The sequence below is a fragment of the Vipera ursinii genome (assembly GCF_947247035.1).
Source record: "Vipera ursinii genome assembly, chromosome: 3".
NCBI lineage: Eukaryota > Metazoa > Chordata > Lepidosauria > Squamata > Viperidae > Vipera > Vipera ursinii.
Window position 1 is genome coordinate 121,375,425 of NC_139516.1, and position 26,633 is coordinate 121,402,057.

The 26,633-nt window shown below is 43.4% G+C and overlaps 1 protein-coding gene across 2 annotated transcripts in view; it reads left to right on the forward strand.

Moving 5' to 3' along the window:
* SLC24A3 (solute carrier family 24 member 3) overlaps positions 1-26,633 on the forward strand; it is a 197,260-nt gene that overhangs the window by 143,539 nt on the left and 27,088 nt on the right. The window contains exons 7-12 of one of the 2 annotated variants that reach the window (XM_083358336.1): positions 6,675-6,749; positions 11,301-11,326; positions 12,229-12,282; positions 14,012-14,157; positions 14,885-15,045; positions 17,816-18,089. In XM_083358336.1, coding sequence (XP_083214462.1) covers positions 6,675-6,749; positions 11,301-11,326; positions 12,229-12,282; positions 14,012-14,157; positions 14,885-15,045; positions 17,816-18,089 — 736 coding nt within the window. The remainder of the gene's footprint in view (positions 1-6,674; positions 6,750-11,300; positions 11,327-12,228; positions 12,283-14,011; positions 14,158-14,884; positions 15,046-17,815; positions 18,090-26,633) is intronic. The other variant, XM_083358337.1, reaches the window with a different exon arrangement.

Consider the following 26,633-nt stretch of genomic DNA (forward strand, 5'->3'; position numbering starts at 1 on the left):
AGCAAGGGAGATATGTGTTAAATGCAGTGGCGTAGCGTGGGTTGTCAGCACCCGGGGCAAGGCAAGTAATTTGCGCCCCCTAACCCGTGGATTTTAGCACTCGAGTCTCTTCCACTAGATTAGTTAAAGAAACCCTTACCCCCTAAGCACATGTATTGTTTGTTATGAAAATACTGATGTAATTAAAGTAAAATGCCGCTGCACTGTCCCTCCCCCAGATAGTCCCTCGCTCTCTTTCCGCACCGCACCGCACGTCTGGCACCCCCCCCTCCACAGTGGGCGGCGACCCGGCAGCTCGGATCGGATTCGCACAGCCAGCACTGCAGTGAGAGAGAGTGAGTGACCCAGGCAGGGGCAGAGAGCTGCGAGTGCGAGCGCGCCCCCCCAGATGTTGCACCCGGTGCGGCTGGCCCCCCCTGCACCCCCCACGCTACGCCACTGGTTAAATGTTTGTTAAGTATTTATATATATAAACTTGCATTTTTACGTGCTTTCGAACTGCTAGGTTGGCAGAAGCTGGGACGAGTAACAGGCTGTTACACGGCACTCGGGATTCGACCCGCCAAACTGCCGACCTTCTGATCGACAAGCTCAGTGTCCTAACCCACTGAGCCACCGCGTCCCTTGGTATAGAAAGATAGATATAGATATAGATATAGATATAGATATATAGATATAGATATAGATATAGACTGACTGATGAAGACTAATGAGTCCGAAATGCATATCAGCCTCCCTAAATTCTTTGTTAGTAATTTACACAAATATATGAACTGTCCGGTGTGACTACAGCCTGTTCGATGGCCTTTGAGATAAGGCTGAAAACAGGAAATAAAGATTTGCCCCATGTTTGGGGCCTAGCAAGGTAATCTAAGAGTTAACATACGACACATATTTCTCCCCTTGCAAAAAAAAAGCTAACAAAGCGAGAGAGAACCTGTGGCTCAAGAAGTAAAAACACTGCCTAACGTGCAAGCAGCCCAGGTTCGAATCTCAGAAGGGTATGACTGACTGATGAAGACTAATGAGTCCGAAATGCATATCAGCCTCCCTAAATTCTTTGTTAGTAATTTACACAGATATAGATATAGATATAGATATAGATATAGATATAGATATATATTCATGGTCTCTATCTTATAGTCCAAAATAGTTGTGGCTCTTCGTCATAGGGAAAGGTGCTTTTTAAAGTATTTGAATACCAAGCTATTTAGCACATTAGGGATAATTTCCAGTTTCTTGAACTGTGGTTGGAAGCTAATTCTACCTGACTCCAGAAGCTAAGATTCTGACAATCATATTTTCAATTGACATTTGAAACTAGACCTATATATAATGCATTATAGTAATTTGGTCAGGAGATTAGTGAAGCATGAAGCATTATGCCATATTTAGTGGCTATTACAGTACTATCTGTCTATTTAATGATTAGTACAGAGAAGGAAAATTAAATTCAGGAGAAAAGGTATTAATATTCTATTTTTCTATTTGTATAGCTGTTCCATTCATCCTAACAAAATGTAGCACGTGAATATTTGTTCAGACTAGATGAGTAACCCCTCAAAATCAGCAAGGATTTCTTTTAAAAAAATATTCTATTCTAGGTGAAGAAATAAATTGACCTAGAACTTTATTCTATTATGAACATCATAGGCCTACGGGAATTCTTACACAATAAAATCGAACCTTAAACCCTAGATAGACAACATTTGTTGTTTCGTTATGTACAAGAACCCCATTAATATGGAGGGTTTTTCTTTCTTCCTGGAAAGCAAAAGGAAGAAATAAATTTAAGAGTTTATCCTAGATGTAGTTGGTAGAAGTCTGTAATATATACCTTCTTTAGAGTCAATCTGCTATTTTTTTTTAAAAAAAAAAGCTAGTGCAGCAAATATGTAGCAAAAGTTGATGGGTTAGTTCTCTGATAGCACCAACTCTGGTAAAATAATGTAAGTGTTATGGAAAAAACATGTAGTATTTTAAAAGATACAAAGGAATAGTAGCCTAAATGAAGCATGGGGATGGGTAGATGTGTGGTTTCTTCAGTTAAATTCTGAAACAGGAGAAACTGAGGTCTATTATAAGCGAATTTCTCAGTGGATTTTTCTTTACATTTTATATCCCTTTTCATACATGGTTTTCCCTTTGGCTGCTCATAAAGCCCTTGGTGTTCATGCAGAGAGTAGCAGAATTATATAACCAGGATAATAAAGGAAACTATTATAAATGGCATTATATGGTAATGTAAATGGCATTTGAAACGAAAATGATTCCAGTCAGTCCATTCAAGAAAGATCTTTTATGAAATGCACTGCCTTTTGCATCATCACAGCAATTACACAATCAATTTTGCAATAATCATGGACCAACTTCATACCTGACTTAGGATAAAGCACTTTTTAAACAAGTCCTATCTTTTAGCATCTCCTGCTTGGTTCCGGAAGTAAGTGGCAGTCACTGGAGCCCTATAAACAAATACTTTGGAATGAATCATCCATCTGAAACTTTCCATATATTTCATCTTAGCAACTGGAAACCTCATTTCGTCTCAGTGCTTTCATATCCCAAAAGCCTTTGTATCAGATGATCACAGTCACCATCTTTACTTTGTGACCTATTCTGTGGGCACCCCTGAACCTTTGGAGTATATGGGCAGCCTATATCTTTCTAAAGGTGAAACAGAAGGTAGTTAAGATCTGTTCATGCCCAGCTGACAGATAATCAACACAGAGGAGGTACAAGGCTAAAGGGGAAGATAGTTCTGCAGTGCTGCTGTTGTCAGCTGGACTACTTCTGAACAAAGATTGAGTGCACTATACCTTTCTTCCAAAATAGCCTGCTGAGAGGTAGAAAGTAAGGAGGGACTTTTGGGATGAAGTGGAAAGAGGCAATAGGCAGCAAGCAGGCTCTGTTATTGGCTGCAAGGGAATGGCAGTGTTAAAATGAGAGAATAAAAGGGGCCAGTAGAAATTGGACAGATACCATCCCACAGCATCCCCCTGAACAGATCAGCAGTCCTATTATCAGGAAAGCATGCCATATTATACTCATGGCAACAATACTGTGTTGAAATCAGAGGAGTTAAAGACCTGAGTTGCCTCAGTTATGAGCTAAGCATGAGAGAATGACAAAGTATTCAAAAAATGGTTATTAGGGCATGTTTGTGCTGTGGTTAGAATCAAAGAAGGGCCTTCACATTATTCCCAATAGCAATTTTATCTGTTATATCCTTAACATATGGTTAGCACCAACGAGTACTATCTCTTGCAAAGCGCCAAGCCATTCCAGCTCTCGCAAATGAGGTACTAATTTTATGTAAAAGAAATGTAATATTCAGCAACACAGAAATAGACAGTGAAGGATCCACAGCAGGCTTGCACAACAGAATCTCCTCCCTGATTTTGATCTGTAGATTATGGGTCATGTAAGCTTTATCAAGCTAAACTACCATATAAGAAAGAAATCCTAAAGATGACTAGATGCATGGTTGGGTGGCTAGTTACTTAGGATATATCCTAGATGGTGGGGTGGGGGTTCTGCCCAATTAGTTTGTGCCAGCTATTCTTTGAGCAGCTATAATTCAAATGTTGCCTCTGTTCTCCAGTTCTGCATTTTACTAAGTACAAGTAATTCAAATGGACTCAGTCTTTGATCTCTTTTATCATAACTGTTTACATGAACTTGCTGCCCTGTAAAATGATTTTGGGTGTGATTGTTTTGATACAAAATACTCCCTGAAAAAGTTTGCAGCATATGAAGTACTAAATGCACTACATGTTGCAAATAATGCAGGGTTATTTAAAATAATAAATAATATAGTCTTGATTCATGCCACTAAACAAACTTAAAAGAATATCTTGTTGTATGGAATCGGAATTCTACTGATAGTGTGAAATGTATTACCACCAAACTGACTTGAAACTTCCTAGTATTGCAGCCCACAGAATGGATTGGAATTTGTTGACAATAATAACTCAAGCCTCACCTTAATGCAATGGCAAAATGAGACAGCAATGGGGCAATAATGAATCAAATCCCCTCAGACTGCAAGTCAGCAGTGTTCACATTTCAGAAATCTTCTTTTTATGAAGAATCAAAACATTTATTAAGAATAGAATAGAATAGAGTTGGAAGGGACCTTGGAGGTCTTCTAGTCCAGCTCCCTGCTCAAGCAGGAGAACCTATACCATCTCAGACAGGTGAATCTAGTCTCTTAAAAATTTCCAGTGATGGAGCACCCACAATTTCTGGTTAATTGTCCTCACTGTTAGGAACTTTCTCCCTAATTCCAGGTTGCTTCTCTCTTTGATCAGTCTCCAACCATTGTTTCTTGCCCTGCCCTCTGGTGCTTTGGAGAATAATGTGACCCCCTCTTCTTTGTAGCAGCCCCTCAAATACTGGAATATTGCTGTCATGTCACCCCTATTTCTTCTTTTCTTTAGACTAGCCCAGGGGTAGGCAACCTCGGCTCTTTTATGACTCATGGACTTCAACTCCCAGAATTCCTGAGTCAGCTGACTCAGGAATTCTGGGAGTTGAAGTCCATGAGTCATAAAAGAGCCGAGGTTGCCTACCCCTGGACTAGCCCAACCCTAGTCCTGCAGCTGTTCTTCATATGTTTTAGTCTCCAGGTCTTTAATCATTCTATGCCTCTTTTTATGCAACCCAGGATTGTAGTAGCTTTTTCGGCTGCTGCTGCACATTGCTGGCTCACAGTCAAGTGATCGTCCACTAGGACTCCAGGGTCCCTCTGGCATGACATGGAGTGAATTGGAGGCACATTGTTCATTTATATATTGTGTTTTTTGAACTTGTGTGAATCTACATCAATCGGCATTCAAAAATGGAATTTTTCCAGATGCCATCTGATTTTGTCATCTCAGTGCTTAAACATACATAGCTTATTTTCTTAGACAAAAAGTGTTCCTCTTTCCAAGCATTAAAGAAGCAAAAGCACAGCAGTTTACAGGGGTCAATTTTCAGTTTTCACTAAAATCAAAGTGTTATTAACCAAGTTGCCAGCAGCAATAATAAATCCGTTATTAATGGTCATAAATCTCTTTCTGATTGCTGACATAATCATTCCCTCCCCACCCCCACCCCATAAATGTTCATACATGTTCATAAGTGATCTCTTGGCCCATATCCAAGGTCAGATTCATAAATAGTTTGACACATACTTGGTTTGGGATAGTCTGCCCTGACTTGTTCCCACTTCTGGAACATGGTTTCGGGGGGGGGGGGAAGAACGCTCTTCTTGCTGTGAGGATTCTCAGAAAAACCCATCCTTTTCAGAGGCATGTGTTGCCCTCCTGAAAGCTGAGCCATTGTTCAAGCCCCCAAACTAGAGAAAATAGTCCCAATGAATAACTGTGGTGGGTCTAGTACAGGGGTAGGCAACCTCGGCTCTTTTATGACTCATGGACTTCAACTCCCAGAATTCCTGAGCCAGCTGGCTCAGGAATTCTGGGAGTTGAAGTCCATGAGTCATAAAAGAGCCGAGGTTGCCTACCCCTGGTCTAGTAGTCCAAGTCTGAAGAAAGGCGGAACAGACCGACCTATTTGCATAGGGAAGGAGGGGGGAACATTGCTCTGTTGCTCATCTTGTTGTTCTCCTGGCCCCTCTTTTACACAACAGTCATTCTGGTATCTCCCAAGTCAAACTGACAAACTAGCCTGAGTCAGCAAGACCTGTCATAAACATCTCACTCTGCAGGTTTACTTTTGTCTGAATGCAAAAGAACCAGAATTGCCAGAGCAAGCCCTGCAAATACAATGTAGTGAGACCTGCTTCTCCCCAGTCTCTCTAGCTGACTGCCGTGCTGTCTTGCCAGTGCCCCAGAACCCATTGCCTACCCATCCCAAAGGCTCACTGTCTAATCCAGGGGTTCCCAACCAGGGGTGTGAGACGATATTCCAGGGGGTGCGAGAACTTGGGCTTTCAAAATTATAGTGTATGTGCATAATCCGTTGCCATTATTTTGAACTTTTGTAATGCATGTGAGAATATATCAGAAGCGTTCTAGGGGTGCAGGGTATAGAAAAGATTGGGAACCAGTGGTCTAATCAAAAGAGTCACTTTAAATTTCTGATAGGGCTGTCATTTAAGGAAACTAGTATCCTTTCCATCAATATTTCAACCAATGTCAATTTCTGTCACGTGTGTGTGTGTGTGTGTGTGTGTGTGTGTGTGTGTGTGAGAGAGAGAGAGAGAGAGAGAGAGAGAGAGAGAGAGAGGGAGGGAGGGAGGGAGGGAGGGAGGGAGAGAATGAGAGAGATGTGTGTTGCAGAGCCAGCATTGCAGTGAAGCAATGCTCTGGAATTGAAACTTGGGGTGCAGAGCGTTGGGGAAGGCCTTGAATCAGGACAGGACAGGGCAGAATCCTGCTTCAGGAAAGGAAAAATCTGGCCTAAATTGCCCTGATTCACTATGAACTCAAGCTCAATCACAAATCAGTACAGAGACCTAATCTCTCATTGTGTGGAACTAGGTATCTTTTTTTGAAGTAACCTTGAGTTTCAAAACTGCAACATTTTCAGATTTCTCCTAGTGAACAATTGTACATGGGAAACAGCACCCCAAAGTTTCAAATTATTCTAAAACCCTGTCTTGCTGTTTGTTTTTGATGCAAACTATGCTCACCAATTCCCTTTCTTTTTGCTTGTTTTCTCAGATAGTTGCATTGTCTTCTTGGAGCCTCTTGAGAGATTCAGGATATTATACCTGCTCAGTTGCTGCACTTATTTTGGTAAGTACGGAGTGGTTATTCTCCTAAATGAAGGTTTTTGGCTATGTATATGTGCATGTAATACTGACCTAGCCAACCAAATTTTTGTTGACATTTGTGTATATGCCCAGTTTGCATAGCTAATTTATGATTAGATTTATTGTACAAATCCACAATTGAATGAGCCATTGTTAATTTGCCCTGGGATAAGAATGTGATGTGAATTCAGTCTCTGACTGCCCTTAACAAACAAAAAAGTATTGATCTTCCTATTTTGTAAAGATTTTAGTAATGACAGATCTTTTTACCAGTATATATTGATTGTTTTGCTGTTCTGGACATTCCATTTAATTAAACACAAGTTACACTCCTTAACAATTTCAGACTTTATCCTTTAGTGATTTTTTATATTTTGTCCATTGTGATCTCAAAAAGCTTGTTTCAAAACTTTGGAATATGACGCTTCAGCTTTATATGGCCACAGCTGTATTGAGCATACCAAATTTTAGTATTTAAAGCAAATGCTATACATTCTGAATTCTTAAAACATGTGTTGTCATTCAGAAAACATGTCTTAATAACTGAACATTGACATAAAATTTGTTTTATGAACTGCCAAGATGTTATTTTGTGCTATTTACAAAAGGGATAGTCGTTATCCCTTCCTTTCCATCTTTAGATGTTTATTCCTTGCTATATTTTATTTATTTATCTTATTTATGACAGCTGCAATTGCCAGTCCTTCGGCAGTTTGCAGTAATTACAAGCAACATGAGCATTTAAATAAAATGTCCACAATAGGAACTAAAATCATGAATGTCGTGAAAATAATCACATTGGGTGATACCAAAAGACCCTTTGGATTAACTCGGTTTTCTGGAGGTCTGAAAGGCCAAGATTGAGATATCTTTTCGGATGTACTGTATGTCTCAAGGTATTTACTTGAATTTTTGAAGACAGAAATCATACTTGTGCATTGACCTTAGTAATCAGTATGTTATTATTAATTTATTATTATTAATTTTATTTGTATGTTCTATAGCAATGGCTCTAAAATGGTGGCCTAAGAACATTGATGTACTGGTTTACTTTCATGTAGGGCTACAATTCTGGGCTGCCAAAACCTGGATTAATGATAGTGGCAAAAAAACCAAGATGTCAATTTATTTCTTTGTTGCTATTTAGTGGCAGTCATGATTTTTGCAAGGCACAACTGGTAGCAATGCTAATCCTGTGGCAATCCATAAGTTATTGTCTTCCATTATGTGCATTTTTATGTAAACAAATTCATCGTATTGTTACTACAGTAAGTGGCACTACCTGGTGCAACTGACATATTCTCATGATTTCGGCTGGGTTGATCTATTGTTCAACCAATGGTCTATTGTTTGAAAGTCAACTAGGCAACTGGCTGAAAGTCAAATTCCTCTCACAGAATATAAGTAAGAAAGTATGCTGCATGATTCTGTATCATTTTTTATTACCTGACCTGGGATTTTCTTAATAATCTCTTGAGTTTCCAAGGAGCCCAGGGGAAGACTTTGTGGGGGCAGGTGAAAAAGTTCATCTGGCACATAATATATTAGAACAGACATGTCAAACACAAGGCCCGGGGGCCGGATCCGGCTCGCAAAGTGGTTTCATGTGGCCCACAAAGCCATCCTGGAAACAGTGAGGGAACGGCCCCCTCTGCCTTGGCCCTGGCCCAGAGACCCTCCTTCTGCCAGAGACCCTCAGATCTGTCCCACTCCTGCCCAGGCCCCCATAGGCACCCTTGATGCGAACGATGTAGAGCTGGCCACGCCCACCCATTAGGCCATACGCACTCTAGCCATGCCCACCCAGTAGGCCATGCCCACCCTGGCCATAGCCACCCGGCCCCCTGAGGGCAACTGCAATGCTGATGCGGCCCTCAATGAAATTGAGTTTGACACCCCTGTATTAGAACATTGGTTGTGTATTAAGTATAGGAATTGTTATTTACTCTCATTCCTTGAGGAGCTCAGACATTGGAATTCTGGTTTTCAGCCAGCTCCCAGGGTCTAAAGGCTGGCTAAAGATGCAACCTCTGCCAAAATCCAAGCAGAATTTTTAGATTTTTTCGGTCCCAGAGTAGAAAGGTGTCAGATGCTTTTTGACTCTGGAGCTAAAAATTCAAGAGATTCAAGAGGCTCTCACACAATCCCCTCTGACCCCCCCCCCCATTCACACACACCCCTTGCTCCCTCCCCATCCTCCGGGGCTTGGAGCTTCGAACTTCCTTGGATTGTGGGAAGCTGGCAGAAAGTTGCTATGCCTAACAACTAGGACATTAAGGTAATGATGACAACTGGGACTGCATGGATTGCCGGCACAAAGCAGTTGCACTTTATCGACTGCATTGCTTAGTGACTGCAATTCCCATCCAATTGACATGGAAGGTCAATATGCAGGTTCAATACTACTTATATTGAATATTTATGTAGCTGTTATTTGTATGGTGAGAGAGTGCTAATATTCTGTATGATGCTATTTTTTCATTTTGATAGAAAATTAAGTAAAGAATAAATTGTATGAATCATGACAGTGAGCCTAATACTCTGACCACTCAGCGTAATTACTTTATTCTCCTACCTTGAGAAGTTTGCTGCTGTCTCCTTGATACTTTCTTTTTGCTTTGTTTTCTTTATTCCGTATCTCAGATGAAAACTTTGATAGGGAAAGTAGAGCTGTGCACAGTTCTGAAGTAATTTGGAAGAAGTGCTTGGAAATCTCACATAAGCATAACACTACACCACAGTTCATTAAAACAGTACCTTTCCCCCTTTTTTTCAGCTTCTTTCCAAGCTTGGGGGGGGAAGGGAGGCTGCTTTAACAGACACATTCACTGTTGTGTAGCTGGTTCTTGCAGGCATTGAGCGAGATGGAAGGTTCAAAACAGCAACAGGTTTTATTGAAGGTCAAACATAACAGAAGCAACAAGGGAGCTTCTGTTCAGCTATCTATACAGTTGGCCGATAGGCGGCGACCAATAGGTTTGAAGCAGAGGTTTCCCGCCCAAAGACCTACTTAGCCAGCTGGAGACAACCAGTCTGGGCCGGCTAGCAGTCGTTACAACCATACAGGTGAACTAGCACTTAGCAATTGAATTCAAGCAATTAGCAAGCAGTGCAACATAAGCAAACACTTACAACATATAAAAAGGCCAATACATTACATTCACTTTAATCCCCATGACAACTTAAGCAGTTGCGCCTTCTTCGGGCTCATGCAGAATAATTCTGTACCAGAATTAGGGTCTGCTCAAGCAAAGTCAAAGCAGTATCTTGAAAGCATGCATGGCTCCCCGCAGAGTGAAAGTGTCAAAAGAAACCATTGCAGCTACCTGGCACAATGGAGATCTGGACATGGGTTCATTCTCTAGTTAGGAGCATCACATTGCCAGTGATCTCTCTGGTTAAGGACTGTACAGAAGCTTTTCCTTTTTTCCCCATTGTCATATAATATTCTAGGAATCTTCAGCCAAATTCAGATGGCAAAAAAGGAAGGTTGTGAAATCAGAAATGCATTTTTGCTGTCCTCCTCTGCTGCGATATTTTATTATTGCATGAATATGTTTCCCGGCCTGTAAGTTACTTCATAGGGAGGCCTGTAGTTACAGTGATAACTAAGAACAAACAGATAACCAGAAGTATATTTTTAACCACAAAACTATAAAGGAAGTAGAAAGCTAGAAGTGTAACCATGGAAATACTACTACTAAGTACTCCAGGTACCTTTATTCGCTAGTATCATTGTAGGCAAGTCTGAAAGAAAAAGGACAGATGTCAAGTAGAAGGCACAGAATGTCAGTGCACCCTGCTGGTCACGTAGAGGAAAGCTTCTTCCTGATTTACATCCTAGAAGAGGAACAGAGCTGCATGTTGATTTCTGAAGGAGCTGCTAGAATCAGGGACTGTGATTTCAATATGGAGAGGGAAGGCTTGAATTTTAGAAAGTTTTTCCCACATTCAGAATAGACGTGTGTATAGAGCGACATCAAGGGAAAGATGGATATATGATGTACTATTCAATTTCATGCATTTACAGTATATGAAAGCAGTGGCACTATTCAGAAAGATGCCGTATGACTAGCCGTAGGACTCCAGTTGGGTTCTTCACATGAAATTCACAGTACAAAGTAGAGAGTCACATGTGTTGCATGTACAGCAACTTAACAGAACTTTATATTACACTTATTGGCTTCTCTATGTGATTTAATATATAATTTTTGTTTAAAATTAGACAAATTGCTGTTGGATAGTCAAATTGGAAACTCAAACTCTGACATGGTATTTATAATTGTGATTTATTTAAACTCTGGCTCTCTGCTCTAATTTGCACGTTAATTTAAAACAAAAATTCCATGTAATGTATGGAGTTCTACATTGCAGATGCTTAAACAGTTTGAGAGAGAGAATGAAATGTGTAGAACAATTTGAGTTATAGAGCCACCATAAAATACTGAGATATGAGATTCTTTTTTAAAAAAGTAGTAGATATTTTATTAGCAGTCCTATACAGTAATATTTATTTTTCCATTTTTTTCCTCAGTTTATTTATGATGAAAAAGTTGCTTGGTAAGTAGTATGGTTGTCATTTGCCAATTAAGAAAAGTAAGGAAAACCAATGTTCTGCTAAGAGGTTCAGGGACCAATTTCAATCTTGTAGGAAAACTAAATAATATAACAATTTGTCTAATTTTTTAAAAAAAATTAAAAGAAAAAACTTTCCCAGGACTTTTGGATCAGACTTTTGGTTGGTAATTACTTAAATGTAATGCCAAATGTACATCTCTAAAGAAATGGTTGATAATTACACTGCAGGTTTTATTGAATGGTTATGATGAACTGTGTCAAAAATGCAGTTGTATTTGTATGTTCTCCATCCATTATATATTGCTAACTCTTTTGTCGGATGATGCTTCCATTCCAAATAATTGAATGTGTGGAACATGCATAGACTAAGACTTATAGTTTGGCCCAACATTTTAGGGATTTATCCTTCTCACAATCACTGGAGGTTTTTTTTTAAGAAGAGACTGGACAGCCACTTGTCTGAAATTGTATAGAGTCTCCTGCTTGACCCAGAGGGCTGGACTAGAAGACCTCTAAGACCAAGGTCCCTTCCCGCTCTATTCTGATTGATTGATCTCAGGAGAATGAGTCCTATCTCAAGGTCAGAGGCCGAAAGGAATTAGCATGCTGTTTTCAGTTGTACGTTTTGCCAGTCACACTGCTCCGCTTACTCCCTGTCCATCCAGCTTCATTTTTGATACACCAGATTTCTCCTTGCACCAACAGATGCCCTCTCACTCTCTGTAAGCAACATTAGAGGGTAACTCGCCCTCTGTGCTCCACACTTGGCATCATTCACCATCCCCTGTGACATTGGCCTGAATTTCAGGAGAAAAGGCAATCGTACCGTAGTCATGGAACTGCGCTGCTTATTGTTTTCCTTTTATTTCCTTGGCTGATTGCAGGTGGGAGTCCTTAATCCTCGTGCTGATGTACATCATATACATTCTTATCATGAAGTAAGTACAATATGTTCTGGCCTGCTTATTGTTCCCTGTTATTATTTTAGACAAATCTGGATTACCTACAGCTCCCACCGTGTCCTTCTCCATCCGCTTGAAAGCTTCTCCTCAATACACTGCACTTTTTGTATACTTTGGCAGTTATTTTATTTTTATTTTTTATTTATTTTAATTCCATTTATATCCCGCCCTTCTCCGAAGACTCAGGGCGGCTTACAAGCTTAGCAGTAGCCTTCATTCTATGTATATGCCTGCTTATTAGGGCTTTCACACACACACCCCAAGCGGCATTATTACAAAGTCAGCTTAATTGCCCCCAACAATCTGGGTCCTCATTTTACCTACCTCGGAAGGATGGAAGGCTGAGTCAACCTTGAGCCTGGTGGGATACGAACCTGCACTAATTGCAGGCAGCTGGTGTTACTTAAGGAGGCATTAACCCACTGCTCCACCAAGGCTTTTTAATGAGCAGAGACACCTTAGAAGGTTTTTTTTTCCCCCGGATTCTCCACTTTCTGCTATTGTTCATCCTACTCTCGTATTAGTAAAATGTAAGAAAAATCTGATCAGCTGCAAGGCAGTGGAAAAGATCGTGCATTCTCTGTGTCTATTTGTTCCAACCTTGAGGCCCTCTGACCTTCTGGAATCCAGATGTGGCAAATCTAGCCATATTGCAGCCTGTCTCAATAGTAGCCCACAGCTAGGAGAAAAAAAAGTTGTTACACAGAATGTTTCGTAGAATAGACAAACAGAAGAAGATTGAAGGAAACAAAAGAACCCTGTACACAAATATAGCTGGACAGTATAGAAATATGGGAAGTAATTAAGTAAATGGATAGGGCTCTATTGTCCATCCGTGTACATCAAGTAAGGCAAAGACTAAGATTTCTGCAAGTGGAACTCTGCCCTTGATGAGTACTTAGACATGTCTGCGAAGTTACCTTGGCAACAATATAAAAGTCATTTGCTTTTGTCTCCTTTACAGCCAAGTCTAATTTATAGCCCTGCATTGATTGGTGGCCTCCTGTCCAAGTATTAAGCAGGTCTGACTTGGCTTAACTGTTTTGAGATCAGTGAATGTTAATTAATACAAGTCATAAAAACGTGTTCATACAGGTTTCATCGTATGTATTATTTTTATTTTACAAAAAATATCTTTGCTCTTTTTCGATATAAACTGTCAATTTATAACCAGGATTTACCTATCTATGAATAGAAGTCTGACTCCCAAGACAATCACAAAGCCAGGCCAAAACTAGGAAAGGAGAGTGCCAAGATTCTCTTAATATCAATAGGGAATAAAAATGTGAACAAAGCGGTAACTTTTGAATCAAGCTAAAATTTGATTTGATTGGCAGGACACGGGAAATTATGGGGGAACATCACCATGGGACATCCTCATATAAAAAAAAACAAGCTCCTTAAAATGAAGGATGGGTTATAGGGCCAGCTGGAGCCAAATTGATTCCTTTCATCATGTAACTGGGCCAAAACATCAAATACTGGGCCTCATGAAGATGGCCCAATAGGAAGCATTCTTTAGTTGTAAAATAAAAGGTTGCAGGAATCCAAATGAAAGTTGTTTGGGCCTTTACTCATCCAACCAAAATTAGCTACTCTGCTGCTTCTTCCACCATATTGAAACAGGAATCTGAAATGAGACCAGGAGTTGTATAGCATCTAACAGTGCCTAAAATAATTCCCAATTCTTTCCTCTTTTGTGTAGGTTTAATTCCAGTCTTCAGCATATGTTTGAACGGAGGACAAAGAATGTAACAAATATGGTGAATGGATTAGCAAATAATACCGAGATGGATGACAACAGCAATTGTGATGCTACAGTGGTATTACTAAAGAAAGGTAACTGTTCCAGTAAGTCAATCTGCTTGCTTGGAGAACTCTGATATTTAATGAGCTAGAAACTCAGGTTAGGAACAGTGCAAATCTGTAATTTATAAAATTAAGCATCCATATACCTATTATATATATCCATATACCATCATTTTTATTTACAATTTATTTTTCTGTCATAAATTATATTTAAATAACCAGAATTTTGTAGCATTTATCAAAAATATATTTGGCCAACATAAGGAGCTAGAAAAAAATATGATAATAGAGGCAAAAGAGAGTTGTGAATGGACTCGGTACATCTAGATTTTTCAGAAATAATTGTTGTATGTTTCTAACAATTAGGGAGATGCTACTAATGCTTGAGCATCTGTTACTCGTCCCAGCTTCTGCCAACCTAGCAGTTCGAAAGCACGTCAAAATGCAAGTAGAAAAATAGGGACCACTACGGTGGGAAGGTAACAGCGTTCTGTGCGCCTTTGGCGTCTAGTCATGCTGGCCACATGACCACGGAGACGTCCTTGGACAAGCGCTGGCTCTTCGGCTTTGAAACGGAGATGAGCACTGGCCCCTAGAGTTGGAAACGACTACAGTAGAACGCATGTGCGGGGGAAGCTTTACCTTTACCTTTACTAACACGTTAAGTGGAATTAAGGTCAAAAACGCCATAAATTATAGAACTTTCAAATAAGCAAAAATGGATGATGTAAAAGGCATTTTCCTTCCAATTCTGTTAATTATTGTTTAGGAAATTTCCACCGCAAAGCCTCTGTAATCATGGTGGATGAGTTGCTGTCTGCATATCCACACCAGCTATCCTTTTCAGAGGCTGGACTCCGGATTATGATCACAAGTCACTTTCCTCCCAGAACCCGGCTCTCCATGGCCAGTCGCATGTTGATCAATGAGGTATTTACTATGTTTTATTCAGTGGTGGGATTCAGCCAGTTCGGACCGGTTCAGTAGAACCGGTAACTAATTTCTCTTGAGTTTGAAGAACCAGTTGCCATGTGGCAGAAACGCCACCCCCCACCCACCCCCATGCACCTTCTTTCCAGCTCCGACGTGGTCCTCTGTCACTTCCTCCACCGCCGTGAGCAGTCCCACAAACAAAAGAAGTTTATGGGACTAAAAAAAAGTTCAATCAATCAATTCCAACTTTGCGAGATTTTTCTTTTTCACGATAAGTTGGATTTGATTGACTGAACTTTTTTTTTTTAATCTCACAAACTTTTGTTTCTGGGACTGCACATGGCGGCAGAGGAAGTGACGGAGGAGCTGGAAAGAAGGTTAGAAAAGAAATGGTTTGGGAAGTGAGGGCATCTGGGCGGTGGTGGGTAGGGTAAGATCTCCAACTCTGTGGCGGCAGAGAAATGCTTTCCAGCTCCGGCGCTCTAACTGTCTCTTCGGTGGCTATGTGGGCAGAGCTGTGAAGAGGGCTTGGAAGGGGAGTGAAAAGGAAGAAGATGGGTGGGCAGGTGAGGGGGGATCTGCCGAAGCCGTCCAGAGGAAAAGGCAAAAAGCAGCCCCTGCCTCGCCCACCGCCAGCAGTTCAGAGAAGCTGCCTCTGAACTGGCTGGCCAGCCGGCCAACAGATGAGGAGGCGCGGCAGTGAGTGAGTCGTGCCCAGGAAAAGGAGAGCATGTGTGGCTGGGATGGGGGCAGAGGGAAACCAGCCGTGCTAGGATGTATCTGGCCACGAGTTAGTGGGCGGCTGGTTGAAGAGAGGGACAGTTGCAGTTCTGCCTGCTTTATTACACAGCAGGCTATTAACAGCAGCCCACTCCATTTCATTAAAAAAAATTAAATAGGTTTTTTTTTAATTAAATGGAGCAGGCTGCCTGTTAATAGCCTGCCCCGTAATAAAGCAGGCAGAACCCCGACTGTCCCTCTCTTCAGCCACCCGCCCTCTAACTTTTGTTCCATAGGAGGAAGGCAGGTATCAAATGGCGACATTATTTTTTTCTCCAACCACCTGTGTCCAGTGTTAGAACTGATAGCTTTCAGGGAGACATGTGGTCGAGGAAGGCACCACTTGTAATCAAAAACATAAGAGGTGCTGCCCTGCATCATGAGGAACTAGCCATGGGAGCCCCATCAGCGTGAGTGGAGACAGCCCCAGGACAGCTAGAAGGGAGCCCTCGCCCGGCCTGGGCCCTGTCTGCTCAGCAGCTCTGATGGAGGCAGTGGCTGCTGCTGCTAGTGCTCTGAGCCTCTTGACCCTCTGGCCACACAGAGAAGCAGCAGGCGGTGGCGGCAATCCCTGCATCTCCTGGCTTGGCTTGCAGCAGCTCTGGAAGCAAAGCTGTGCCGCCCGTCCTTGCACTGGTGGGGGCGGTGGCTGGTGGGATCCCAGCAGATGCTGTGCTATGGAAGGGAGACAGCATGCTGCCGGCCAGGCCTAGTGATGCAGAGATCTCCACCACCACCTCCTCTTGCTTCTCTGCATGGCTGGCAGTTGGTGCACTGTGCCGCCTGGGCAACGCGTGGGGCTGGGAAGGAGGAGGCGGCAGTGGCGATCCCTGCATCACTAGGTCTGGCTGACAACATGCTGTCTCCCTTCCGCAGCGCAGCATCTGCCAAGATGGCAGTGGTGAGGGGCTGTGGGATGATGTGGAGTGGAAGCAGCGAGGGGTGGATGCGTGTCAAAGCCCGCCTTCACCCAGCCCCACCAGTGTGAGGATGGACAGCACAGCTTCGCTTTCACCTGGCAATGCAGGGATCACTGCCACCTCCTCCTGCTTCCCTATGTTGATGGCTGATTGAGGGGCTCAGAGCAGCAGCTGCCACCCCCATCAGAGTTGCTGAGCAGATGAGGCCCAGGCCGGGTGAGGGCCCATTTCCGGCTGTCCCAGGGCTGTCTCCACCCACGCTGATGGAGCTGTGCTGAGGAAGGGAGACGGCGGCTGCTCTGATTCCTCCCCTGCTGGCAGCTCCCCCTCAAGCTCCCTGCCCTTCTATGCAATCCTATCTGACTGCGGTGTGGATGACAGGCTCGGCCAGTGGGGTGCGGCTTTCTCTGGCAGAGGTGTCCCAGCCCTCCCACCCACCTCGCCAGACCCCCTCACCTTCCCCCAGCCGGGACCTGCTGACCCCCCACCCTCCTGCACCCACCCCATTCCAAGTTTCCTGCAGCCCCCCATCCCCCCACCGTACCCTCCTGCCCTTCCCAGCTGGGACCACCAGCAATTCCATAACCGGGAGCTCCTACGCCCATCCCAGCCGACCCCCCAAAGAAGCCCACCCTGACCAAGGTGGAGGGAAGGCGAGGCAGAGAACCAGTTGTTAAATTATTTGAAACCCACCACTGGTTTCATTCCAATGTTACAACCTGCCCTTTCTCTTACTCCAGCTATTAACCGTACATTGTCTTTTGCCCCCTTCCATCTTGCTCAGAAAGCATTAGCAGGAAGAAAGCAGTATAAGGAGTAAAGGATCATGGGGATGCTACAAAGGTCATAAGTGTGAAAAACGGTCATAAGCCACTTTTTTTCAGTGCCCTTGTAACTTTGAACAGTCACTAAACGAACTGTTGTAAGTCAAGGACTACCTGTACTGGCATCAGCCAAATATTTTTGAACGAATAATTTGGTCAGAGCTCTTTGTCTTTTCATTCAGTTTTATTTATGTTTTAAAATTGCCTGCAGATTTCACTTTGTTGTTTTTTCTTTTCTTCCAGAGACAAAGGTTAATCAACAGCCGAGTGTACACCAATGGAGAATCAGAGATAGCGATCAAGGTCCCTTTCAAACACACCATGGAGAATGGATCGGGGCTCGGCAACTCTGCTAAGGGAAGCACAAATGGAACCGGGCGAGATGAAGAGGCTGCTGAGGGTGGCAGTGAAACAGAGAATGAAAATGATGACAATGAAAACAATGAGAATGATGATGAGGAAGATGATGATGATGATGATGATGACCAAGGTCCTTACACTCCCTTTCATCTGCCATGTAAGAAATTGCTGTGTTTCTACCTATCTTTCCTTAACATTTCAATTCCTCGTCTTTCATTCCTTAATGATGAAATATCTAATTCAAGGTTTTGGTAATGATTCAAGGTTTTGGTAATGGTTTTGGTAAAGATTCAAGGTTTTGGTAATGGTTTTTAAGGCCCTACATGGCATGGGTCCGGAGTACCTCGGGGACCACCTGCTGCTGGCGTCAACTTCCCTCTGCCCTGTGCGTTCCCACAGAGAGGGCCTCCTCAGGGTGCCTCCGGTCAGAGAATGTCGGCTGGTGGCCCCCAGGGGGAGGGCCTTCTCTGTGGGCGCCCCGGCTTTATGGAATCAGCTGCCGGTCGAGCTCCGGACGGCACCTGACCTTCGCTCCTTCCGACGCGGTCTGAAGACCCATCTATTTGTACAAGCTGGCCTGGCCTGATGGAGATATGTTGGGGTTTTAATGGGGATTTTTAATGGGGATTTTTATATTGTATATTGTTACCGACTGTTTTAACTGGGCTATTATTTAATTCTTTTTAAAAAATTTTATCTCGTATTTTTTATGTATGCCCTGTTCACCGCCCTGAGTCCTTCGGGAGAAGGGCGGTATACAAATACAATAAAACTTAAACTTAAAACTTAAACTTAATTTGGACATATTTACTTTACTTTATTGTACTTAATGGTATTAGAACAAAGAGAGTACAACCAGCAACAAGTACCTTTATAAGCTTTCCTTCCATTTCTTTTCCCATACAGACAAAATTAATTCTTATTAATTTACTGTCCTTTAAATAACTGTATTCTTTGAGGCCTTGTAGGAAAAAAGGGGAATAATAAATGCCAGAGATTCTTTTCTATATTCAGGGCTTTGTAGGATTTGACAGTTTAAAGTATTTTTTTCCCTTTTGGGTTAAGATGTCCCCCAGATGTTTTGGACTTCAGCTTTCACCAACCCCAGCCAGAATGGGACTATAGAACTTGTGGTCCTAAATATTTTTTGTAGCACCAAGTTGCCTTCTCATCTTTTAGGGGAAAAATCTTACAAAATCCTTTAATATTGTTTTATATTGTATTTACTGTACGTTTTCCACTTCCAAAGCATAATGTTACAGGTCTACGGACGCTTGGAGAAATTTCAAAAAATGTTTGCCTTTGTGCTTTAGTTATTAAACAATTAATATTTGTAGCACTGAAAGCAAAATATGAATTAGCACACATCCCTGTTTTGGCTCTTCTTGATTGGATGCTTTGGAATTAGAGCGGTCTTCCCTTTTGAATGCTGCTGGTTGCAAAAGACTTTGTAATGTGGGAGTAATGTTACTGGCATCTCATGCACTACCTTGGTGGAGCAGTGGGCTAATGCCTCCTTAAGTAACACCAGCTGCCTGCAATTAGTGCAGGTTCAAGTCCCACCAGGCTCAAGGTTGACTCAGCCTTCCATCCTTCCGAGGTAGGTAAAATGAGGACCCAGATTGTTGGGGGCAATTAAGCTGACTTTGTAATAATGCCGCTTGGGGTGTGTGTGTGTGAAAGCCCTAATAAGCAGGCATATACATAGAATGAAGGCTATTGCTAAGCTTGTAAGCCTCCCTGAGTCTTCGGAGAAGGGCGGGATATAAATGGAATAAAAATAAAAAAAATAAAAAATAAAATACCACTAAGTGGAGAGGGCAACATCTGAAAGGGGACTACAGTGAAGCCTTCTGACCTTCTGGAAAGTTATTTCTGCACTGAAAACATCCACAAAATACTTCCCATTTCTTTGCCTAACTGAGGAATACTTGAGAATTCTCAGCAGCCAGCTTGCAAAGGGAAATATTGATGCTGTGGCCTAGAGCAGGGCTTTTCAACCAGTGGTACCCATACCACCGGTGGTACATTGGCAGCCAACAGGTGGTACCCGGCCCTGCCCAGTCTAGACAAGTGTAGTGGGGGAGGGAAGGAGCTACACAGGCACAGGGCAGGACTTGCCATGAGAGAGTCCTCAGGAGCTGCAGGGCTGTTGGGGCGAGACAAAGGCCCCAGATTGGTACTTCCGTCTCTCCTGGAAAAGAAAGGAGAAGAGAGACAGAGAAAAGGCTTTGGGGGAGGTGTGTGTGAGAGAGAAGCAGAGAGGAAAGGCTTTTGGTGGGAAGTGTGTGTGAGAGAGTGAGGGGTGAGGAGAAAGAGAGGAGAGGGAGAGAAGAAGAAAGGCTGACCAGCCACCTGACCATCAAGGTAGTGGTGCACATTAATAAATATTGAGAAATTCAGCATACATTTGTCAGTATAAAGGGAAAGTGATTCAGCAAAGGAGCCACCACTGAAGAAGTTCAAACCGTTACCGTATTTTCCGGCGTATAAGACGACCCCCTACTTTTAAGAAGTTTTTCAAGGTTTTTTGTCTTATACGCCGGAAAATACTTACATGCCCTGCCCTCCCTGTCCGTCGCAGAGGAGGCGAAGGCCCGACTGGCCCCACCGGCCCTCCCGCTTCTCCCGCGCTTCTGCCGGTCCCTGAAGCGCAGCGTTTCCCGGGCGGCAGGCAGCGCCGGAGGGCAGCCGCCACCCGCCATGGCCGGCGCCCCTCCTGCTTCCCCCCCAGGCCTTGAACTTCTCCCATTTGGTGCAGGGCAGGGCAGCTCCGCCCGCAGCCTCTTTTTCATGTGCCGCTTCCCTCTCACCGTCGGCCGAGGCGCGCTCGGCCCGGGCTCCCGGTCCCTCTTCCCGGCCGGCTTCCCGCCCTGCCCCTCATGGAGCTGGACTGGGCGTGCAGCCTCTCGGTGTGGCTGCTTTTCCTGGGCAGCCTGGCAGTGCGGCTCCTGCGCTCGGACCTATTGCTGAGCCGGCGGCTGCTGCTGCGCGTAGGGCTGCTGGCCGTCCTGCAGGCGCTGGGCTGTCCTGCCGCTGCCCCTCAGCGCCGCGCTCACGGTGGCTGCCTGCTGGCTCGTCTCGGCCAGCACCGCCCGGCGGAAGTGCAGCGTCGGACGGGAGCAGGACTTCCCTGCCGGCTCCCGTCCGATGCTCTTCCCTCTTGAGGCAGCTGCTGCCTCAAGAGGGAAGAGCATCGGACGGGAGCCGGCTCTTCCCTCTTGAGGCAGCAGCTGCCGCAAGAGGGAAGAGCGTCGGACGGGAGGCGGCAGGGAAGTCCTGCGTGCGCGCGCGTGTGGAGGACTTCCCTGCCGCCTCCCGTCCGACGCTCTTCCCTCTTGAGGCAGCAACCCCGAGGACTCCTTAGGAGCCGGGGAGCAATGCTGGCTCAAGAGGGAAGAGCGTCGGCCGGGAGCCGGCAGGGCAGTCCTGCACACGCGCGCACTCCCCAGCTGCTAAGGAGCAGCCGGGGAGTGCGCGCGTGCACAGGACTGCCCTGCCGGCTCCCGCCAGACGCCACCCACTGATTTTCCGGCGTATAAGACGACTGGGCGTATAAGACGACCCCCCAACTTTTGAGGTGATTTTCATGGGTTAAAAAGTCGTCTTATACGCCGGAAAATACGGTACTTTTTTCCTTGTTGTTTTCCAGTTTGTAACATTTTATTAGATTATAGAATAAAATACAAAGATACAAAGGCATATAGTAGGACACAGTGGGGAGGAAAAAGGGAAAAAAAGTGAGGGGGCAGAAGGGAAAAATAAAAGAAAAATCATTTGACTTCCGACTTCCTCTGTTGTAGTAGAAGGAAGCATTAACATTGTACCTCAACTTATACTTTTTCATAGTATTATATAAACTACCCATTTCTATAACAACAAATGAATCTAACCAGTAAAAACCAACCCACCCCCCTTTTTTTAGTCATCACGTTTTTGACACCTTGCTAAGTACTGATGGTACTTGAATATTGTCATGTCCTAAAAGTGGTACAATTTGTGAAAAGGTTGAAAAGCCCTGGTCTAGAGAGCCTAGAGAACCTTTGAAAAATACTAAATGAGGAAATGCTTATTTAATTATTTAAAATCTCAGGGAGCACCTGCTGCCAGCATCAACTTCCCATCGTCCTGTGCGCTCCCACAGGGAGGGCCTCCTCAGGGTTCCGCCGGTCAGGGAATGCTGGCGGGCGATCCCCAGGGGGAGGGCGTTCTCTGTGGGCGCGCTTGCCCTATGGAACCAATTGCCAACGGAACTCTGGATTGCCCCTGACCTTCGTTCATTTCGCCGGGACCTAAAAACCTGGCTTTTTGAGTTAGCTGGCCTGGACTGAGGGGTTTTAAGGTTTTTAAATTCTAATTTTAAATTTTGGGGCTATTGATTTAATTTTATTTTAATTTTTATATTGTATTGTTTTAATTTTGCCCTGTAAACCGCCCTGAGTCCTTCGAGAAAAGGGTGGTATATAAATTGAATTAAATAAATAAATAAAATAAAACAAAATAAAAGTAGTGAATATTGTAAGGTGGATGTTGAAAAGATGATCTGTCATTCCAAAAGTTAAATTTATTTGATAAGAAAATTTGGCAGCAATAAACATGCTCATACTTTATTGGGCTTGGTCACCTTTCCAACCTAGACTTTCTAATAGGGGATCAACCATCTAAAGCAGGGGTTCCCAAACTCTGGGCCACGGCCCACTACCGGGCCTTGAGCCCTTCAGAACTGGGCCGTGGAAGTGGTGGACAAGCACACACAAGCAGCGGACAACCATGTGCCCATATGTACACGAGCCCACCGCTTGTGCATATGGAGCTGCATGCATGCGCACTTGCCGGCCACTCGTGCTGAACCATCCGGTTTCCCATCCCTACAGGTCTGCAAAGCTGGAAAGGTTGGGGAACTCAGGTCTAAGGACCCCATTACTTGGTTTTACTATTTGCTGAGTAATCATTATGGCTGCTGTTTGTACCTATTTATTTTGTGGATGCTTTTATTGTTTTAATGCTTTTAATTGTTTTATAATTTTAGAATTGTAAGCCACCTAGAGTCCCCTGTTTGAGTTGGGTGGCTATAGAAAATAAATGTATAAATCTCTGAAATTTTAATTTTATAGGTTGGAAGACCATGTTTCCTACAAAAAAAAGGATTTTAAATTGTACTAAAATGATCTGATCAGGGTCCCTGAATTTAGTATGTCAGCCAGCAGTATTTCATAACAACCATGTCAGATGCTTTGGGACCAAGAATTGTTCCATTGAAATAGAAAATTAATGGAAGGTGTACCAGCACTTGAATTGAAACTATCAGTAGGAGCCTTCAGTTTAGGTTGTAAAGTTTGAGACATGCTCCTTGTTGCATGATGAAGATCTTGTTAATTTGTGTAGAGCCTGCCTTTTGCACTAGTTCTATCTCATACTTTAAATAAGTTCCTTGATCTGTTGCTCTGGTAAAGATATCATCAGGCACAAGACAGATTCCATTCCTGCACTGAAAAAAGAAACAAAACACAGCAGTATTTAGACAAGTAGGAGACACTCAGGTAGTGTTTTCGTAGACAGATTACTATAATCATAAGGAATTATATCTTTAACAATTGAAAGGAGAGAGAACAGCTTCCCACTGTCTTCATTATTAGCAGTGTTGTTGTTGTTAGCTGCGAAGTCGTGTCCGACCCATCGCGACCCTATGGACAACATTCCTCCAGGCCTTCCTGTCCTCTACCATCTTCTGGAGTCCATTTAAGCTCACGCCTACTGCTTCAGTGACTCCATCCAGCCACCTCATTCTCTGTCGTCCCCTTCTTCTATTGCCCTCGATCTTCCCCAGCATTAGGCTCTTCTCCAGGGAGTCCTTCCTTCTCATTAGGTGGCCAAAGTACTTGAGTTTTAGCTTCAGGATCTGGCCTTCTAAGGAGCAGTCAGGATTGATCTCCTCTAGGACTGACCGGTTTGATCGCCTTGCAGTCCAAGGGACTCGCAGGAGTCTTCTCCAGCACCACAGTTCAAAGGCCTCAATTCTTTGGCGCTCAGCCTTTCTTATGGTCCAACTTTCACTACCATACATTGCAACTGGAAAGACCATAGCCTTGACTATACGCACTTTTGTTGACAGGGTGATGTCTCTGCTTTTTAGTGTGCTGTCTAGATTTGCCATGGCTTTCCTCCCCAGGAGCAAGCGTCTTTTAATTTCTTGGCTACAGTCCCCATCTGCAGTGATCTTGGAGCCCAGGAAAATAAAATCTGTCACTACCTCCATTTCTTCCCCATCTATTTGCCAGGAATTGAGAGGGCCAGATGCCATGATCTTGGTTTTCTTAATGTTAAGTTTCAACCCAAGTTTTGCACTCTCCTTCTTCACCTGCAACAAGAGGCTCTTTAGTTCTTCTTCACTTTCTGCCATTAGAGTGGTATCATCTGCGTATCTTAGGTTGTTGATATTTCTTCCGGCAATCTTAATTCCAACTTTTGATTCATCTAGCCCTGCCTTTCTCATGATGTGCTCTGCATATAAGTTAAATAGGCAGGGTGACAGTATACAGCCTTGCCGGACTCCTTTCCCAATTTTGAACCAATCAGTGGTTCCGTGTCCAGTTCTCACTGTTGCTTCTTGACCCGCATATAGGTTTCTCAAGAGCCCAATAAGATGGTCTGGTACTCCCATCTCTTTAAGAACTTGCCACAGTTTGTTATGATCCACACAATCAAAGGCTTTAGCATAGTCAATGAAGCAGAAGTAGATGTTTTTCTGGAACTCCCTAGCTTTCTCCATGATCCAGCGTATGTTGGCAATTTGATCTCTAGTTCCTCTGCCTCTTCGAAATCCTGCCTGCACTTCTGGTAGTTCTCGATCCACATACTGCTGAAGTCTAGCTTGTAGGATTTTAAGCATGACTTTACTAGCATGAGAAATGAGTGCAATGGTGCGATAGTTTGAACATTCTTTGGCACTGCCTTTCTTAGGAATTGGAATGTAAACTGATCTTTTCCAATCCTGTGGCCACTGTTGAGTTTTCCAAATTTGCTGGCAAATTGAGTGTAGCACTTTTACTGCATTGTCTTTTAAGATTTTGAATAGCTCAGCTGGAATACTGTCACCTCCACTAGCTTTGTTGTTGCTCAGCTTTTCTAAGGCCCACTTCACTTCACATTCTAGGATGTCTGGCTCGAGGTCAGTGACCACCTCATTGTGATTATCAGGGACGTTAAGCTCATTCTTGTATAGTTCTTCTGTGTAATTTTGCCACCTCTTCTTAATTTCTTCTGCCTCTGTTAGGTCCCTGCCATTTTGGTCCTTTATCATGCCCATTTTTGCATTAAACGTTCCCTTCATTTCTCCAATTTTCTTGAAAAGATCTCTGGTCCTCCCTATTCTATTGTTTTTTTCTATTTCTTTGCACTGTTCATTTAAGAAGGCATTCTTATCTCTTCTAGCTATTCTCTGGAATTCTGCATTCAATTGGGTGTATCTTTCTTTTTCTCCCTTGCCTTTCGCTTCCCTCCTTTCCTCAGCTATTTGCAAAGCTTCCTCAGACAGCCATTTTGCTTTCTTGCATTTCTTTTTCTTTGGGATGGTTTTGGTTGCTACCTGTTGTACAATGTCACGAACCTCTGTCCATAGTTCTTCAGGCACTCTGTCTATCAGATCTAATTCCTTAAATCTATTTGTCACCTCTACTGTATATTCAACAGGGATATGATTTAATTCATACCTGACTGGCCTAGTGCTTTTCCCTACTTTCTTCAGTTTAAGCCTAAACTTTGCAAGGAGAAGCTCATGGTCTGAGCCACAGTCAGCTCCTGGTCTTGTTTTTACTGACTGTATAGAGCTTCTCCATCTTTGGCTGCAGAGCATATAGTCAATCTGATTTCTGTGTTGACCATCTGGTGATGTCCATGTGTAGAGCCGTCTCTTGGGTTGTTGGAAAAGAGTGTTTGCTATGACCATCGTATTCTCTTGACAGAATTCTATCAGCCTGTGCCCTGCTTCATTTTGCACTCCAAGGCCAAACTTGCCTGTTATTCCAGTTATCTTTTGGCTTCCTACTTTAGCATTCCAATCCCCCATGATGATAAGAACATCATTTTTTGGTGTTAGTTCTATAAGGTGCTGTAGTGCTTCATAGAACTGGTCAATTTCATCCTCTTCAGCACTGGTGGTTGGGGCATAGACTTGGACTACTGTGATATTGAATGGTTTGCCTTGGATTCGAACTGAGATCATTCTGTCATTTTGAGGATTGTATCCCAGTATTGCTTTTCCTACTCTTTTATTGACTATGAAGGCTACTCCATTTCTTCTGAAGGATTCTTGCCCGCAGTAGTATACCTGATGGTCATCTGAATTAAATTCACCCATTCCTGTCCATTTTAGTTCGCTGATACCTAAGATGTCAATGTTCAGTCTTGTCATCTCTTGTTTGACCACATCCAGTTTTCCTTGATTCATGGATCTTACATTCCAGGTTCCTATGGAGAAAAAATCTTTACAGCATCGGACTTTCCTTTCACCACCAGACACATCCACAGCTGAGCGTCCTTTCGGCTTTGGCCCAGTCGCTTCATTCTTTCTGGCGCTACTAGTACTAGCCCTCTGCTCTTCCCCAGTAGCATATTGGACGCCTTCCGACCTGAGGGGCTCATCTTCCAGCGTCATATCGTTTTGCCTTTTGGTACTGTCCATAGGGTTTTCATGGCAAAGATA